At 45.2% G+C, this 18699-nt stretch overlaps 1 protein-coding gene across 3 annotated transcripts in view; it reads right to left on the bottom strand.

Annotated features, from left to right (window-relative positions):
• Positions 1-18699, bottom strand: part of rb1cc1 (RB1-inducible coiled-coil 1) — a 168494-nt gene that overhangs the window by 66790 nt on the left and 83005 nt on the right. For all 3 annotated transcript variants that reach the window (XM_055634081.1, XM_055634082.1, XM_055634083.1), the window contains exon 14: positions 5734-7628. In XM_055634081.1, coding sequence (XP_055490056.1) covers positions 5734-7628 — 1895 coding nt within the window. The remainder of the gene's footprint in view (positions 1-5733; positions 7629-18699) is intronic.

The raw sequence follows: 18699 nt of genomic DNA, 5'->3' as shown, positions 1-18699 counted from the left end.
CTGAATTAAAACATACAGTAGCCGTAAAGAGGGACATAGCGTGACTTAGAGATTTAAGACGGAAAATGGATAGTTTCTTTTTTTTCAGTAACCAAAGTTATCAACGTATAATTTCTTGTGCATTGGAAAACAAAATATGGTATCACAGCTGGGAGACTTGCTGCCTTACACGCTAGAGATCTGTGTTTGATCCTGTTGTCGGGCACTGTCTGTGTTGAATTTGCACATTCCACCTGCAAGCGTGTTGGTTTCCTCCCACATCCCAAAGACACATTGGCTTTGTAGGTCAACTTGTCTCTGTAAAATTGCCCCTAATGTGTAGGGAGTGGGTGAGGAAAGTGGGATAACAGAACTTGTGCGAATGGGTGGTAGACAAAAAAAGCTGGAGAAAATTAGTGGGTGAGGTAGCATCTATGGAGAGAAGGAATAGGCGATGTTTCTGGTCGAGACCCTTCTTCAGACTGATGTCGGGGGGGGGGGGGGGGGGGTGGCGGGAAAAAGAAGGGAAGAGGCGGAGATAGTAGGCTGTGGGAGAGCTGCGAATGGGAGGGGAAGGAGGCAGAAAGCAAGGACTACCTGAAATTGGACAAGCCAATGTTCATACCGCTGGGGTATAAACTACCCAAGCAAAATATGAGGTGCTGTTCCTCCAATTTGTGGTAGGCCTCACTCTGGCCATAGAGAAGGCCCAGGACAGAAAGGTCGGATTCAGAATGGGAGGGGTAGTTGAAGTGTTGAGCCACCGGGAGATCAGGTTGGTTATTGCGAACTGAGTGGAGGTGTTGTGCGAAGCGATCGCCAAGCCTGCGCTTGGTCTCACCGAGGTTGATCATACGCTGATTAATCCAACCACATTTTTGTTTAGAAGTGGAAAGAAATAATAGAAATTGCATTCATTGCAACGTGTAAAAAGAGTTGAGATACTGTATTATAATTTTGCTTCATGTCATTGTGGTATATATCATGTCTTGATTGGTGTATATGTTTAGTTTGTGACTTTATTTGAAGCAGAAATAATATGTGAATGCTTCATTGAGCATAATTCCGACTGGTAACTACGCACTTCGTCCGAGCACATTATCGCACACGCGTCATGCAAACCGTCTTAAATGACCAAATAAACTGTCATTTGGCAACGTAAAAAGCTGCCTAGGTTGCCTGGCTAACAACAGTTATTGGTCTGCAGTTCCCTGACTTGACCTTGTAGCCCTTCTTAAATTAAGGTCCCACATCACCAGTTGGCTTTTAGGAACTAGGGGTACTCTAAGATCCATCCGTGAGGCTGAGAAGGATTGGGAGGGGGAGGGGGAAAGACATTTTTTTTAATGTGCTGTCATACCCATGAAAGAGTACACGAATGCATGTTGTTTATTGTGTATTTATAATATAGTTTATTGTGTATTATATGTCATAGCTGCTTTCTCGCTTTCCTCTGTGTGTGTGTGTGTGTGTGTGTGTGTGTGTGTGTGTGTGTGTGTGTGTGTGTGTGTGTGTGTGTGTGTGTGTGTGTGTGTGTGTGTGTGTGTGTGTGTGTGTGTGTGTGGGGGGGGGGGAGGAGAGATGGGAGGGAGGGAGAGAAGGGAGGAAGGAGAGAAGGGAGTTAGGGAAGTAGAGAAAGAAGGGAGGGAGGGAAGGAAAGAAAGAAGGGAAAAGAGAGAGGAAGGAGAGAAGAAGGGAGGGAGGGAAGGAGAGAAGGGAGGGAGAGGGCCGGCGACGGGAGCGGATGCCAGGGTCCAGGCGAACGCGTGTGAGCTGAGGCCGAGGTTTGGAAACGTTGCTCCAAACCTCGGCCCGGTATTGTTCACCGTGTCTCCCCAGAGAGAGAGAGGGGTGGAGCCGGGACTGTGTGCATGAAGCACAGCAACTGGAGGGGCGGGAGCACTGCCCTGGGACCGTGAGGGACCTCCCCCTCTCACCCCCCTCCTCGTCTACCCCTTTCTTCCCCCTCTACTCTCTCCACCCCTCTCTCCCCCCTCCACCCGGAGTAGATCTCCCTGAGCCGAGAGTAGATTACACTGGCGCGGGGCCCCCTTAGGCGTGGGGCCCAATTGGGCGCAATTGGTCCAATCGGCTGAAGGCCGGCCCTGCCCTCCTTCCCTCCGACATGGACACGGAGTGATCGTCGCCCCCCCCCCTTTTTTTTGTTAAACATCTATTTCCTTCGGGTGTTTTTTTTTTTAATTTTCCCCTTACCATTTCTGGACCTTTTCGATAGCTGCCATGACCCGTTTGATGTCATCCTTTGCCCTGCTCCTGGTCTCGGCCTGCACCAATCTGCCGTCCGGCACCAAGAGCGAGTGAATGCGCGGACAGATGGACGAAAGCAATGATCATAGGTGACATTTCGGGTCGAGACCCTTCTTCAGACTGATAGTCAAGGGAAAGGGAAACGGGAGATATAGGCATATCTTCCATTCATTTGTCCTTAGTACCGTCTATATCTCTTGTTTCTCTTTCCCCTCAGTATGAAGAAGGGTCTCGACCCGAAATGTTATCTATTCCGCTCTTTGATCGTTGCTTTCGTCCGACTGTTCGCTCGCCCTTGGATTAAGTAGCGCAGGATAAAGCTTCGAATTCACACACAGGATGGAAACTGGAAACTGAAAAGTAGGGGAAAGCCGTCCCCCTGCGTACCCCCCCATTTCCATCACTGGACATCACCATCCACCAGTATCTCTTCCATGACTAAGGAAGATACAAAAATCTCAGCCAGACTCCAAGCAATATCATTTTCAAGCCTTTTACAAAGCCTTGTACTTTCTCTCAATAACAAAGTGGCCGAACTGCAACTCCTGCGCTGGCCTGGGCGTTTCCTGGCTAGACAGAGTGACCAACGCCGAGATCCTGTCTCACACTGGCCTTCCCAGTATGTACACTCTACTCGGGCAGCACAGACTGCGGTGGCTGGGCCATGTCCACCGCGTGGAGGATGGCCGTATTTCAAAAGACATTCTCTATGGAGAGCTGACATTTGGGAGGAGAACCATCGGCCACCCCCAGCTACGTTACAAGGATGTCTGCAAGAGAGATATGAAGGCACTCGACATCGATGTAGAGTCCTGGGAGAGCCTTGCAGCTGACCGCACGAGGTGGAGAGGCACCCTGAACCAACATCTCAAAACGGGGGAAGAGAAACTGCCCGAGGTTTGGAGCAAGCAGCAAACAACTAGGATGCATCACCCATGGTCAGACATGACCGAGGGGGGGCCTACGACGAGCAAAGCTAAACTCAGCCATGATCTTCCAAAGTACAGAATTCAGGTTACGTGCCCCACCAGAGGGAGAGAACATTTGACCACTGTTATACGTCATTCAAGAACACATATCGCTCTGTTCCCTGGGCGGGTCTGGGTCTCTCTGCTCATTGTCTAGTTCACCTTATTCTGCCCTACAGGCAGAAACTAAAAGCTGTGGTCAGAACAACAAAAGGGGACAAGCGAGGGAGGGCATTGACGACCTACAATCCTGCTTTGACTGCACGGATTGGAATGTGTTCAGGGAAACAACCACAAGCCTCGATGAGTATACAGACACTGTATCATCATATGTCAGCTTTTGTGAGGACAGTTGCATTCCAACTAAGACCCGGACCTGATTTAACAATGACAAGCCCTGGTTTACTGCAGAACTCAGACAGCTCCGACAGGCTAAAGAGGAAGCCTACAGGAGCGGGGATGCAGACCTCTACAGACAGCAAAGCACAAGCTGAGAAGAGGAATCAGAGCTGCCAAAGAAAGGCAAGGGCCAGTCCCACTTGGCTGTCCTTCGTGCGCCATTCACGCGACCTGCTAGCGTGTGGGTAGCGCGTGATGGGCGCATGGAGTGGCGTGGAGGAGTGTGGAGTGGCGTGGAGGAGTGTGGAGAGGCGTGGAGGAGTGTGGACTTCGTCCTGAACTAAATCTTTGCGTGCCACCGGCCTGTCGCGTAACTGACAGCCAAAGGGACAAGCACAAGACCCTGGCGCGGCACCACGTCTCACCTCCAACAGCAGCAGAAGCAGGCAAGCGATCGTCGAACTCGGCCCGGGGTTTCACGGCCGTTGCTGATCCGGATTCGCCCCCACTCACAGAGCGGGGGCAAGACGATTGAAGATACTCAAAAGAGAAGCAATGGGTGACGTTTCGGGTTAAGACCCTTCTTTCAGACTGAAGAAGAGTCTCGACCCAAAACATCATCCATTCATTCTCTCCATAGATGCTGCCGGTCCCGCTGAGTTACTCCTGCATTTTGTGTCAATCTTCAAATGACGTCACGCGCTCCAGACGGCTGTGCGGACGCATGATGACGCGCGCGACTCTCGCGGGACTGTCGCGCATCAGTCACTACCGGCCTGTTGCGTAAGTGACGGCCCAAGTGGGACAGGCCCTGTACTCTGAGAAGTTGAGGAGCAAATTTTCAACTAGTGACTCTTCAGTTTGGAAGGGTTTGCAAGAAATCACCAGCTACAAGGGAAAGCCCCCCGCTCTTTGGACAATCGTCAGCTGGCCAATGACCTGAATGAGTTCTACTGCAGGTTTGACAAGCAGAAACGTGGGTGTAGAAGGGTCCAGTCTTTGCAGACTGGGGTCAGGCTGGTTTGGTTTGGGGGGGGGGGGGGGGGGGGGGGGGGGGGGGGGATTGGGTGGGTTTGTCAAAGGCCAGAGGTGAGAATACAACAGAGAGCTCTGAGATAAGGAGAGAAGTGTGAAATGTGAAGCCAGATGAAGGGATATAGCTAGTATAGGTAGAAGGAGATGGAGGAAGGGGTTACGACAGTGGGAGACATGGGCGCGCATTCAATTGGGGCACAGGGAATAGAGGGGGAGGGGGGGGGACAAGCCCTCTGAGTCCTCAACATCGATTCGCAGTCCCCACGCAACAAAGTCTTGTCAAGTACTATCTGCTCTCACCAGATTAATGAATCATTCTCCATGTTACACTTGGAAGTAGCACTGAGCAACCAGGCATAGAATTTATGAGGGGCATAAGGATGGAGAGAGAAGGGAGAACATCAATATCGACCAAGTGACTCACAGAATCACTGACTACATGACAACCGAGTCTGTGCAAACTAGTTAACAGATCAACACAGGAATGAACACTTGATCTAGGTCTCGACTTGAAACGCCAACTATCCATTTATTTGCACAAATGCTGCTCAACCGTCTAAGTTTCTTCAGTAGTTTGTTTGTTCCTCAGGAATGAACCAACTTACTTCACCCTCACCAATACATTTCTGGCTATACACGTCCATTATAGAACTGTAATAAAATAACAACTGCACAGTTTTCGTGGAGTTGTTATCCTCCACTATTGTTACAAAAATATCAGGGGATTATCTCTAGATCACCGACTGCAGAAGTGCATACATAAAGCAGCACCAGGCAAATATTATAAGTCAACATGCATTCTTAACAATGAAAACAGAATGCTACAGGCAGAGCCAAATGATTAGAACTGTTAATTATGCAATTAAAGTGCTACAGTGAAATGCTGAAAGAGTGCATAACTGTCAGAGGTGCACTCATTTTGACATCAGTCTCATTTATTTTCTCATACAAAAGTACCACATCTCTTGGCAACCAGAGATAAACATTCACCAAAACATGGAAAGGATGCTAATAGTGTTGGTCAGAATGTATTCTTAACATTCAAACGCCATGTTAACGAATGAAAAAAATAAATAAATCTTAATACATTCATTATTAATCATATTAATTATAACTATGAAAGTGAAGAAATATATTTGCATACCTCTCAGCTCTACATTGTTCAAGTTGACTTTCAATTATTTGCTTTTCTTGCTCAAGTGCTTGTACTTTTTGTTTGCAATCCTCATGCATTTTACTTGTAACCTCCTTCCCTTCCTGGTTTAGTGTGTTGTGCAGTTGTTTCTTCTCATCCCGAAGGACACAAATAGCAGCTTCATATTTTGTTTCAAGTTCAAAGACAACTCTCTCCTTCTCTGAAACCATTTCCTCCTTCTGTTTATCTATGGCTTTCAAACATTGTTTCAACTTAGTATCAAGCTCATCAACTTGTCCCTTTAATGTTACTTCTGCATCAAGTGCTTGTTGCCTCATCGCATCCAGTTTGCTTAACTCTGTTCTGAGAAGGGCCATCTCAACTTCGTGCCTATCCACCAATTCAGAAATGCACTGATTTTTCTCTATGGACATTAATGTTCTTTGTTCTGCAAGTTCCACATCACAGTCTTCTACCTTTAGTTGCATCTGGCATTTTAAGTCAGTTATCTCTTTGCTATACTTCTCTGCTTCTTTCAGTACCTGACATTTTATAATCTCTTCTTGTTGGACTTGGTTCTCCTTTAAAAGCTGCCGTAATTCCTCTGTTTCAGTTTCTTTCAAAATTAATTCAACTTCCTGCTTACATCTCATGTCAGAAAGGTCAGAAACTTTAAATTTAAATTCATTCAGTTCTTTATCTTGTTCCTGGAGCTTTAGGGTAAGGGACTGCTGTAGGTCTTCTAACTTGGCTTCATTTTCCCTCTGGATTTGTAGTTGCTGATCACAATGATCAGCCATCATCCTCTCCACCTCTTGCTGATGCCGAGCTTGACATTCTTCCAGATCTTTCAAATGACTTTGTTCAAGATTCTGAAGCTCTTCACTTAAGCGTGCCATCTTCTGATCAGCTTGTATTTTAAGCCCATTTAATTCTTCCAATAAACTCTCTTTGGACTGACTAAGTTCTTCGATTTGTATCTCTAGTTTCCTTCGCTCTTCCATTAGATCCTGAATTTCTTTCTCTTTACTAATTTGTAAACATACAAAGGTTTCATTTTTAGTCCGTGTTACAGCAATTTCATTATCTTTTTGCCTTATACTATCTTCAAGTTCAAACAATTGCTTTCTCAACTTCTCTATAATTTGCTGAGTGGCCTCAGCCTCAATATTCCATTTGCTCATTCGGTCTTCATAATCCTTATTTAAAGCCTCTAGCTTTTGCTGATAATTTCCCTGTGCTTCTGCTTCAACTCTGCATTTTACAGTTTCTATTATGCTTCTTAATTCTTCACTTACATTTCTCATGGAACTATTAAAATCGCGCTGTTCTTTCTGAATGAGTGCTCTGAAATGGCTAAGATCTTTCCTAATGCTTACAAAATGTGACTGAGACATTTCAGTGATAAGTCTATATCTTTCTATATGTACTTTTAAATTTGCAACTTCATTAGAGTCTTCCTTTTCACCAAATGTCGTATCTTGCATACGTCTATTATCAATAGCATTAATAACAGAAGAATAGAGAGATTCAAGCATCATTTCAGGACTTTGTGGATCACTGTTTAAATTCGGCGATGGCAGGTTCTCCTCGATCACAAACTCATTTACAGCTGACATGAAATCAGACTCTGGACTTTCTGCCAACGAATCCATATCTACAGATCTTTGTTTAAGAACTTGTTCCAAACCGGGATGAGGAATAGTTTCAAAATCAAATGTATGGGCATCAATACTATCAGGAGATAACTCTTCTAATGAAGCAGGCACATTTTTAGATGGACAGATTGGTCCCTGAAGGCTAAGAGTGGGTCTGATTCTAGAAGAGGTAGCTTTAGTTTTGGTTGTGCTTTCAAGCCTGTGTGCTGTTGTTGTTGTTGTTAATGTAGGTTGATCAAGTGATGCCTGTAAAAGAAAACAGTGAAGAGATTTTTTTTAATTCTAAAGAGGATCAGATAAAATGACTTGGCACTTAATGATAGAAATTAGGTAAAATAAATGGGTTTAATTTGCTCAATTACACATTTTTTCAACTGCTGGAATGACCAAATATGAATAACCACATATAGTTACTAACAAAACACTAATATTTCAGGCTAAATCAGTTCTACCATGAAAAGACTGAATTCTATGTTTTTGAAAATAGTTTTTAAAACAATTGCCGCTTGGAGAAACTTGAATTAATAAATGAAAGCCGACAATAGGCGAGTTGTTGCAATAGGCTGTATAGCCAACTGCACTGCTATAACAATTCTACACATGACACTTTGACTGTGTTATCTCATTTCCTATTCATACCTTTACCTAGATTTAGAGCAGCACTGCCACAGCTAGTAACCCGCTGCCTCTCAACTCCAGCGTTCTGGATTCAATCCTAATCCCATATATGGTCTATGTGGAGTTTGCATGGTTTTCCTGTGACTGTGGATTTCCACCAGGTACTTCAGTTTCTTCCCAAATCCCCAAAACAGGCAGGTAGGTAGGTTAATTGGCTACTGTAACTTCGTCTTTAGGCGAGTAGTTGAATCTGGGTGAGTTGACAGGAATCTTGAGGGAATGAAGTGGGATTAGTGCAACATTAATGTAAAATGGGTGATTCGTGATCAGCACGTATATAACAGAGAATAAGGTCTCTTTTCCATTTTGCATTGTTCAACACTTTTGAGAAGAGTAATAATTGATTGTAGACTTTAGGAGAGCTCCCCCTCCCCCCCACCCCACTCACCATCAACAACACCCCAGTCGCATCTATGGAGTCTTTTACGTTCCTGGGAACCATCATCTCCAAGGACCTTAAATGGGGGGCCACCATCGACTACACAGTCAAAAAGGCACAACAGAGGATGTACTTCCTGCGGCAGCTGAGGAAGCACAATCTGCCACAGGCAATGATGGTCCAATTCTATACGGCCATTGTAGAGTCTGTCCTCACCTTCTCCATCATGGTCTGGTTTGGCTCGGCCACCAAGCACAACACCCGGAGGCTGCAGCGAATCGTCCGATCAGCTGAGAAGGTTATTGGCTGCAACCTTCTCTCCATTGATGAACTGTACACTGCAAGGGCCAGGAAGGGAGCGGGTAAGATCATCTCTGACCCCTCTCACCCTGGCCACAAACTCTTTGAATCATTTCCCTCTGGAAGGCAACTCCGGACTGCCAAAGCTGCCACAGCCAGACATAAAAACAGCTTTTTTCCATGAGTAGTAGCTCAACTCAATAACCAAAAATCTGTAGCCTCCTTTTGCTCTGGTATTTTATTTAATTCACATGTTTAATCAATAATGTTTTATTATTAATGTTTAATGTTTTATGTATCATTTTTAACTGTCACTATATGTCATGTTGTCACTTGTGGGCAGAGCACCAAGGCAAATTCCTTGTATGTGAATGCTTGGCCAATAAACTTATTCATTCATTCATTTAGTTAGAAATTTCATCTTATCCCTTGCTCTGGTGAGATGCTGGAACAATTACCAAAATTTCAGCCCAGTAACTCTGAACAAATTTACATCCTACCTCCCATTCTTGGGAGATACTTGTTACGTGCTGCATGATATCTAAAAAGCATCAAGTTCAAAGACAAGGAAAGGGATTAAATTTAATCCTCTATTCCTGATCCATGTAACAGGTATGCAGATAGTAAATATGAACCAGGCTCGCTCAATAAATGTCAAAAGTAGTGATAAATTAAAGACCAAGGTGTTGTTTCAAGTATATTATGCAAAAATAGAGGCAAGATAAATCACAGAGAATGAGAACGAACAGAGCACATTTGTTTCAGATTTTGCAACTGTGTATCTGTTGCATGGGTTAGGAATATGGGGTAAAGAGCAGCAAATTAAATATATTCTAAACATATTGACTGCGAATGTTTTTGACATTAGATTGTATAAAATTAGCCGATGATCAATTAACACCAATAAGTTTAATTTAAATGACATGAAATTAAAATAGGAGGCATTTTGATCAACAAATCCAAAAGAAAATTAAATACTTCACTAATAACAGCTGAGCAGTGTACAGGCTGCAATGAAAGCATCATTCCTTTTTTTAAAACCAAAATGACTATAATTAAATCAATAAAGTAATATACATCAGGAAAGGATGAAAGGGCTGGGAATCTTATCTAAAATAGAAACATCAGATGGGTGACAAGAATCTAAAAATAAAACGGAGGCATAGCTTCCATATTTATATAAAACCTTTCAAAACTTGTTACCACAAGGAGGGTGATACTCAGTCCTGATGCATTTCAAGTAAAATAAGTTTACAATAAAATGGAATAGAAGGATATGTTAGAAACAGAATATAGGTGAAGGAGTAGGCCATTCGGCCCTTCGAGCCAACAACAACATTCAATATGATAACGGCTGATCATAAAAAATCAATAACCCGTTCGTGCTTTCTCCCCATGTCCCTCGATTCAGTTAGCCCTAAGAGCTGCAGTGCCCTCCATAATGTTTGGGACAAAGACCCATCATTTATTTATTTGCCTCTGTACTCAACAATTTGTGATTTGTAAACAAATAAAATCACGTGGTTAAAGTGCACATTGTCAGATTTTAATAATGTACATGTTTATACATTTTGGTTTCACCATGTAGAAATTACAGCTGTGTTTATATATAGTCCCACCCATTTCAGGACACAATAATGTTTGGGACACATAGCTTCACATGTGTTTGTAAATGCTCAGGTGTGTTTAAATGCCTCCTTAATGCAGGTACAAGAGAGCTCTCAGCACCAAGTCTTTCCTCCAGTCTTTCCATCACCTTTGGAAACTTTTATTGCTGTTTATCAAGATGAGGACCAAAGTTGTGCTAATGAAAGTCAAAGAAGCCATTATGAGACTGAGAAACAAAAATAAAACTGTTATAGACATCAGCCAAACTTTAGGCTTAGCAAAATCAACTGCTTGGAACATCATTAAGAAGAAATAGAGCATTGGTGAGCTTACAGTGACCTCCATAATGTTCTGGACAAAGATCCATCATTTATTTATTTGCCTCTGTACTCCACTATTTGAGATTGTAATAGAAAATAAAGATCACATGGGGTTAAAGTGCACATTGTCAGATTTTAATAAAGGTGATTTTTATACATGTTGGGTTAACCATGTAGCAATTACAGCAGTGTTTATACATAGTCAGCCCATTTCAGGGCACCATAATATTTGGGACACAACTATGTCATGTAAATGAAAGTGGTCTTGTTTAATATTTTGTTGCATATACTTTGCATGCAGTGACTGCTTGAAGTCTGTGATTCATGGACATCACCAGTTGCTGGGTGTCTTCTCTGGTGATGCTCTGCCAGGTCTGTATCGCAGCCATCTTTAGCTTATGCTTGTTTTGGGGGCTAGGCCCCTTCAGTTTTCTCTTCAGTATATAAAAGGCATGCTCAATTGGGTTCAGATCAGGTTGGCCACTCAAGAATTTACATTTTTTTAGCTTTGAAAACATTTGTTGCTTTAGCAGTATGTTTGAGATCATGTTTTGCTGCAGAATGAACCACCGGCCAATGTTTTGATGCAGTTGTTTGAACTTGAGCAGTTAGGATGTGTCGATACACTTCAGAATTCATTATGCTACCACCATCAGCAGTTGAAGGTAGACAAAAAACTGGAGAAACTCAGCGGGTGAGGCAGCATCTATGGAGCAAAGGAATGGGTAGCGTTTTGGGTCGAGACCCTTCTTCAGACTGATCTTAATTAGTCTGAATGCAACCATCAGCGGTTGTATCATCAATGACAATATGTGAGCATGTACCTTCAGCAGCCATAGATGCCCAGGCCATAACATCCCCACCACCGTGTTTCACAAATTAAGTGGTATGCTTCGGATCTTGTGCAGTTCCTCCTCTCCTCCATACTTTGCTATTGCCATCACTCTGATATGTTAATCTTCATCTCATCTGTCCACAAGACCTATTTCAAGAACTGTGGCTGCACTTTTAAGTATTTCCTGGCAAACTGTAGCCTGGCCTTCTGTCAAACAGGTGTTTGGGGATTTTCTTTATTATAGAGAGAATTCTTCTTTCTTCTTAATGATGTTCCAAACAACTGATTTTGGTGAGCCTAAGGTTTGGCTGATGTCTCTAACAGTTTTATTCTTGTTTCTCAGTCTCATAATGGCTTATTTGACTTTCATTGGCACAACGTGGGTTCTCGCGTTGATAAACAGCAATAAAAGTTTCCTAGGGTGATGGAAAGACTGGAGGAAAGGCTAGGTGCTGAGAGCAATTAGGGGATTATGTATCAACTGTAATTTCTACATGGTGAAACCAAAATGCATAAAAATGGCCTTTAATAAAATCTGACAATGTGCACTTTAACCACATGTGATTTTTTCTATTACAAATCTCAAATTGTGGAGTACAGAGGCAAATAAATTAATGGTGGGTCTTTGTCAGAAACATTATGGAGGGCACTTTATATCTATCTCTCTCTTGCTGGAATCAGATTAGCTGTGTCCCATGTGAGACATAAACACAAGGAGAGACATGCTGGGCCAAGTACGGCAGGTTGTGTTCATTTTGGGTAGCACTATATCTCATAATTTCATCCAGGAGATTGGCTTGGTTTTAATTGCACATGAAGAGAATGTTTTAGATGGCTATTTTGTCGTTGTTAAACTGGAAAGGGTGCAGAGAAGATTTATAAAAATGCTGCCAGAAATCAAGGGCCTGAGCTATAGGGAGAGGTTGAGCAGGCTAAGACTTTATTCCTTGGTGTGCAAGAGGATGATAGGTGATCATGTATAAGATTATGAGACGGATAGATAGGGCACATGCACAGTCTTTTACCCTGAGTCAGAGAATCAAGAACCAGAGGACATTGGTTTAAGGTGAGGGGGTAGACTTAATACAAATCTGAGGGGCAACTTTTTTTTTTTACACAAAGGATGGTAGGTATATGGAACGAGCTGCCACAGGAGCTATTATCACAAATTTAGACAGGTATGTGGGTAGGTTGGGTAGAGTGGGATATATTGGCCAATTGCAGAAAGGTATCACTAGTGCAGATGGGGCATGTTGGTCAGCATGGGCAAGTTGGGCTGAAAGGCTTTTTTCCATACAGTATGACTTTATGACAGCAATCGCTAGCTATGTAAATAGGTACAAGGTTAGGTTATTTAAAAAAAAAAAGAAAAAAAAAATTAGGCTTAGGTTATTAAAAATGTTATACCCAAATAGACATTCACAAAAAAAAAACACCGTGACATTAGTCTAATCTTAGCCCATTTTTGGTTATGATTATCCCAATTTTGGAACTACAGCCTACAATGTGATCAAGCTTATTTTGAAAAAAAGGAGCTGGCTATTTAAAATCTGGTCATGATATGGGATGAATGTTCCTCCATCTAGTGGCATAAAGGATTCTAAATAAAAATGAGTGTGATCATCGTATTGCGTAACCCTTCATTACAAACAGCCAAAAATATGTTAAATGGACTCAAGATAGGCGATTCTGGAAATGAGAAAACATTTACATGAAAGGAAATTGTAAAGCACATGACAATAGGAGAGCAAAAAAATGTTGCTTTGCATCCACTAGACCCATGACTTTCAATGCATCAACTGTTTGATTTCCACATTTGCCAAGGACTAGGTGAACCAAAGGACAAGATTAACTGGCTTTGCACTGAGACAATTACAACAACATTTCAAAATGATTCAAAAGGAGATCCTTTAAATTAGTTTCAAATGTTTGGATAACAACCACATTAAATTAAAATAAGGATGCACAATGGCACAGTTAATACTTCAGAGCTCCAATAACCAAGCTTCAATCCTGACTTTAGATAGTTTAGTTCAAGGAGCAGAATTAGGCCATTAGACCATCAAGTCTATTCTGCCATTCAATCATTGCTGATCTATCTTTCCATCTCAACCCCATTCTCCTGCCTTCTCCCAATAACCCCTGACACTAATCAGGAATCTGTCAAAGATGTCCATGGACTTGGCTTCCACAGCCGTCTGTCACAATGAATTCCACATATTCACCACCCTCTGACAAAAGAAATTTCTCCCCATCTCCTTTCTAAAGGTACGTCCTTTTATTCTGAGGCAATTCTGAGGCTTCTGATCCGAGCGTCACCCCTTGTGCAAGCATTCTCTCCACATCCACTCTATCCAAGCCTTTCACTATTCGGTAAGTTTCAATGAGGTGCCCCTTCATCCTTTCAATCTCCAGTAAGCCAGTACCTTCAAACCCTCATACGTTAACCCAATCATTCCTGGGATCATTTTCGTAAACCTCCTCTGGACCCTCTCCAACGCCAACACATCCCTCCTCAGATGTATTGGGGATACAGCATGGTTACAGGCACTTCGACCTACTGAGTCCACGCCGACCATCGATCACGCATTCACACTAGTTAAATCCAACTTTCTCATCTATTCCCTACACCTGGTGTAATTGTTTTTTCTTTTTTTTTCACAGAGGTCAATTAACCTAAAAACCTACACGTCTTTGGGATTTGGGAGGAAACCCGAGCAGCTGGGGAATACCCATGTGGTCATAGGGAGAAAATGCAAACTCTACAGAGACAGCAGCCAAGGTCAGGATTGAACCCAGATCTCTGGCGTTGCGAGTCAGCAGCTCTACCAGCTGTGCCGCCACAGATGGTGTATGTGTGGTGTTTGCACTTTCTCCCTGTGATCATATTTTCTGGTGATCCACTTTCCTCACATGCCCCAAGGATGTGCACGTTGGGAGGTTTACTGATAGCTGCAAATTTCCCCCCCGTCTGTTATTAAAATCTAGGACAAATAGATAAGAATGTGGTAGGTATAAAATAGGATTATTGTAAAGTTACTGTAATGGGTACTAGACAAGTCAGCTTCGACTGGATGGGCCAAAAGGGCCCATTTCTATGCTGTTTTATTCTTTGGCATTAATACGCCCTACAAATTAAAGTTAAACGCGACAACTAGACCAAGTGGGACCCGTTGTGTCCCATCCCCCCAACGCGCGGTTGCAGAGGGGGAGGAGGCAGCCTGTGGCGTCACACACACACTAACCACCCCCCACACACATACTAACGTATTAATACTAGACCAAGGGGGACCCGTTGGGTCCCGTCCCCTCAACGGGCGGTGGGGGGGGGGGGCGGCCTTTGGTACCATACAGACTAACCACCCCTCATACACACTAACCCCCTGCTTGATATATTAATATTATTCATTTGCTCATTTTACACCATCCCCCGCCCTATCCACTCACTCGAGCCCCCTCTCCTCCCCCCTCCCCCCCTCTCTCTCTTTCTCTGTCCCGGGGAAGGGGAGGGGGTAGAGGCAGTAACTACCCAGGTCGTCGAGCTCTTTGCGACGTCAGCACTCGGTTGCTCCTCGAGTTATATCGGGAGGAGGAGCCATCTTGTGGAACGGCTGCTAACCAGCCACCGTCCGTTTAATCCATTTTTTCCCAGTTTTTTTTTAGTAATTCTTGTTTTTCGTTTGTAGGAGAAATGGACTTCTTAATGTGGAGGGAAGGAGGTAATCTTACTTCTAGGTCCCTACCTGGTCGGTAAGGCAGCTTTTTCTCCGGGCTGCCCGTCAACCCATCCTCGTGGCCTACAAGCGGGCTTGGAGCGCCGTTTCCTGGCGGGGACCGGCCAGCACCTCGGCTTCGTTGGTGGCACAGCGCTGGAGCGTTATTGTGGAGCGGAGCGGGCGATGCCTTGCCTGGGTCGCCGCGCTGGGGCTCCGGTGAGCTGTGACCGCCGTGTTCAACACCTCTGGGCTGCAGGTCTGCGGAGCGGAGCGGGCGGCGCCAACTTTAACATCGGGAGCCTGGGAGCTCCAACCCGGTGCGTCCCTGTCGGCTTCCGAAGCCGACAATCCCCTGCTAGGAAGCGGCCGTTCCAGGTGGCCCAGCCACTGTGAGGACTCTCCCGACGCCGGGGCAACTCCACCCGGCCAGAACGGCCAGGAACATCGGTCCTCCGTAGAGGCAATAGGCCTGACTTTTGGGAGAACTGGGGTTGGGGACTGGACTCTGTGCCTTCCCCCACAATGGGGGATGATTTTTTTGTATGTAGTTACTATGTTAATCTGTGTCCAAGATGGCTGTCGGAAGGGAGAGTGGACGCTGGCGCGCTTTAGCTGCCCCTGCTCTCTCTTCACATTGTGTTTTTTGATTTTGTGTCTTTGGAGCGATTTCTATCTTTAATTTGTATATTGATGATTTCCTTATTATTTATTTTGCACCGACTATATGTGTTTTTCTCTTCTGTTAATCTTTGTAGGGTGTCCTTGAGATTTGAAAGGTGCCCGAAAATAAAATTTATTATTATTATTATTATAGCGGGTTGTCAGGAAATCTGAGCCAAGGCGCGACCATACTTTGTTTTCAGCGGCTGGGCTGTTGGCGGGGCTGGGCGCTGCGCTGCAGACGCCCTCGGGTTATCTTGGGATCTCTCGGAAAACGCGAGTGTACTGCGTGTTCAGTGGCTGGAAAGTCTCGGAAGCGCCTTGGGCAGCCGTCGGAATCTGCAGAACAGAGCCCACTTGCTCGTTCTTTCTGTGTCTTTTGAATAACCGGGGGGAGGGTGGCGGGTGGGGGGTGGTGACGCACTCCTGGAAAAACAGTACCCAGCAGGCAGCGCGTAGAAAACTCTGCGCAGCTTGCCGCGAGGAGCAAAGGCATTGTGATATCATCCAGCTCGCTTCAGCATGTTAGATTTTAAAAAGATGTCAGATTGGTCAACAATTTTAGTAAAAAACTCAGGAAATAATGAGTCAAATTTTCAGATGAGGGGCTTTTCGAAATCACGAGGCAAATCTCTACCGGAATATGTAAAAATGTCGTTACCACGTCAGGTTTTCGAGATGTGAATCACATATGAAAACACACACACACATCCAAGATCAGGGTTTTAATAGTTACTTGACCAAGTGCAGACCCATTGGGTCTGTCCCCGCAACGTGCGGTTGCAAGGGGAGGGGGTGGCCCGACGGCATCGCGCAACGCCACGCGCTAGGCATACGCCATAAAGACGCTGCTTACGACGTTGAGACGCTGCGTACGCCCTCAATGAGCCTGCGGGCTATTGACGCGCGGGATTTTCGGACAGTGCAAGCCAGCGAGGAACGGCAAAATGCAGCGGGGGGAGAGCAGGCGATCTTTGGCTTCGGCCACCTTGTCCGAGCCGGACCGGGGGGGGGTGGTGCGGGGGTAATGTGGAGGAAGTAAAATCGCTAGCGAAATGGGAAAAATGTTGGTCGCTAGCGAATTGGGAAAGTTGTCGCCGTATTTGGGGGAGAGCCTGGCGGCAGCAGCCGTTATGGTCACTAGCCAGCAGGAGGCGGAAAAAAATTGTGAGTGGGGGGGAAGGATTTTTTAGAAAAATTACTAAATGTAATGAGGAGTGGATGAGCGAATGTAAAAGTGAAATGGCTAGCGAAATGGTAAGAATCTCGGCATGTTAGCGTCTGGTTTTGGCGGAGGAACGAATCAAAGGCCAAAAAATGCAAAAAAATGATATATACACACACACAGTTTTAAAAGTATACTAGACCAAGTGCAGACCCGTTGGGTCTGTTTCCCCAACACGTGTTTGCGGGGGGGGGGTCTGCGGCATCACACTCACACTAACCACCCCCAACCATACAGGTAAGGGGAGGGGGAGACGGGGTGGGGAGAAGGGAGAGAGAGAAGAGGAGGGAGGGGAGAGGGAAAGGAGGAAACTGGAGAGATTTGGGAGAGGAGTGCGGGGTAGGGGGAGAGCGGAGTAGGGGGGGGTGGGAGAGGGGTCGCGGGGAGTGGTGCAAGAGAGATGGGGATGGGAGGGGAGGGGGAAGGGGAGGAGGAGAGTGGGGTGGGGATGAGAGAGGGGAGAGAGGGGTGTGGGAGGGAGGGGGGGAAGAGTGTGGAGGAAGGGGGAGAGTGGTAGGAGGGGGGGGAAGAGTGGGATGGGAGGGGGAGAGGGGTAGGGGAGAGAGGGGGAATAGTGGTGAGGGAGGGGGAGGATAAGAGTGCGGAAGAGAGGGGCAGATGGGTAGGGGGAATGGTGGAAGAGGCAGAGATGGGTAGGGGGAGAGGTGGAGGGAGAGAGGGGTGGGGGTTGGGCATGGGAGGGGAGGAGGGAGTGGTGCGGGAGGGGGTGAGAGGGAGGGGGAAATAGGGTGGGGGAGAGACGGAGGGCACACACACACACACACACACTTATATTATAGACAGATAGATGGGCCTGTCTCATGGTGCGAGTCCACCCACGAGTGATGTTAAGTGAAAAAAAAAAAATCACTCGTGGTTGTCTACGAGATTCCAAGTTTATGTTCACGAGTTTAAACGAGTTCCCACGTGTATGTCTAGTTTGCCGTTTACTTCTCATTTCTGCGATGTACCAAGTTCCTCTCCCGAGTTACTCTTGAGCCAACCGTGAATGAAGGTCTGTTTTAAGTATCAAATAGAGGAGCTGGACAGCATCTCATACAGTAAGTATATTCTGATTCAGTATTGAAAGTTATTCAATTTCAGAACTTAAAAAAACTAGGCAGGATCTCGGCCCCACACTCGCTGCCATTGTGCAGCAAGGAGGCTGTGGCGGCGAAGCAACAGTGTTAAATAGGACAGCTCCATCCTGAATTTACTGCCAGGTCTACACACTGCGGGGAGACGGGAGATGAAATCTTTGAATGTGGACGGTTGTCTCCGCGCCTGCTCGTTCTAAGCCTGCTCGTTCTATTTTTAGTTGCCTTAGTTGGCATTGGTTTTATTCCTTGTTTTTGTTTATTCGCACACACATTTTGGTGAGGAGGAGGGATGACAGTACGGGAGACAAGTGTAGGTGAGGTGGACTGACTGTGTGGGCAGACACTTTGGTAGTGATTGTCCACATGTCTCAAAAGCCACTGTGTCTCCCTGTCCCTGGGATAGCAGGGGGCGATCAAACAGCACAATACCCCCTCCCCCTCCACGCCAACACAAACAGCAACGATCCAAAGGCTTTAGCATCAGAAACAGCGGGCA

This window comes from Leucoraja erinacea, chromosome 4 (genome assembly GCF_028641065.1).
Source record: "Leucoraja erinacea ecotype New England chromosome 4, Leri_hhj_1, whole genome shotgun sequence".
Taxonomy (NCBI): Eukaryota; Metazoa; Chordata; class Chondrichthyes; order Rajiformes; family Rajidae; genus Leucoraja; species Leucoraja erinaceus.
This window is presented reverse-complemented; position numbering and strand designations above follow the sequence as displayed.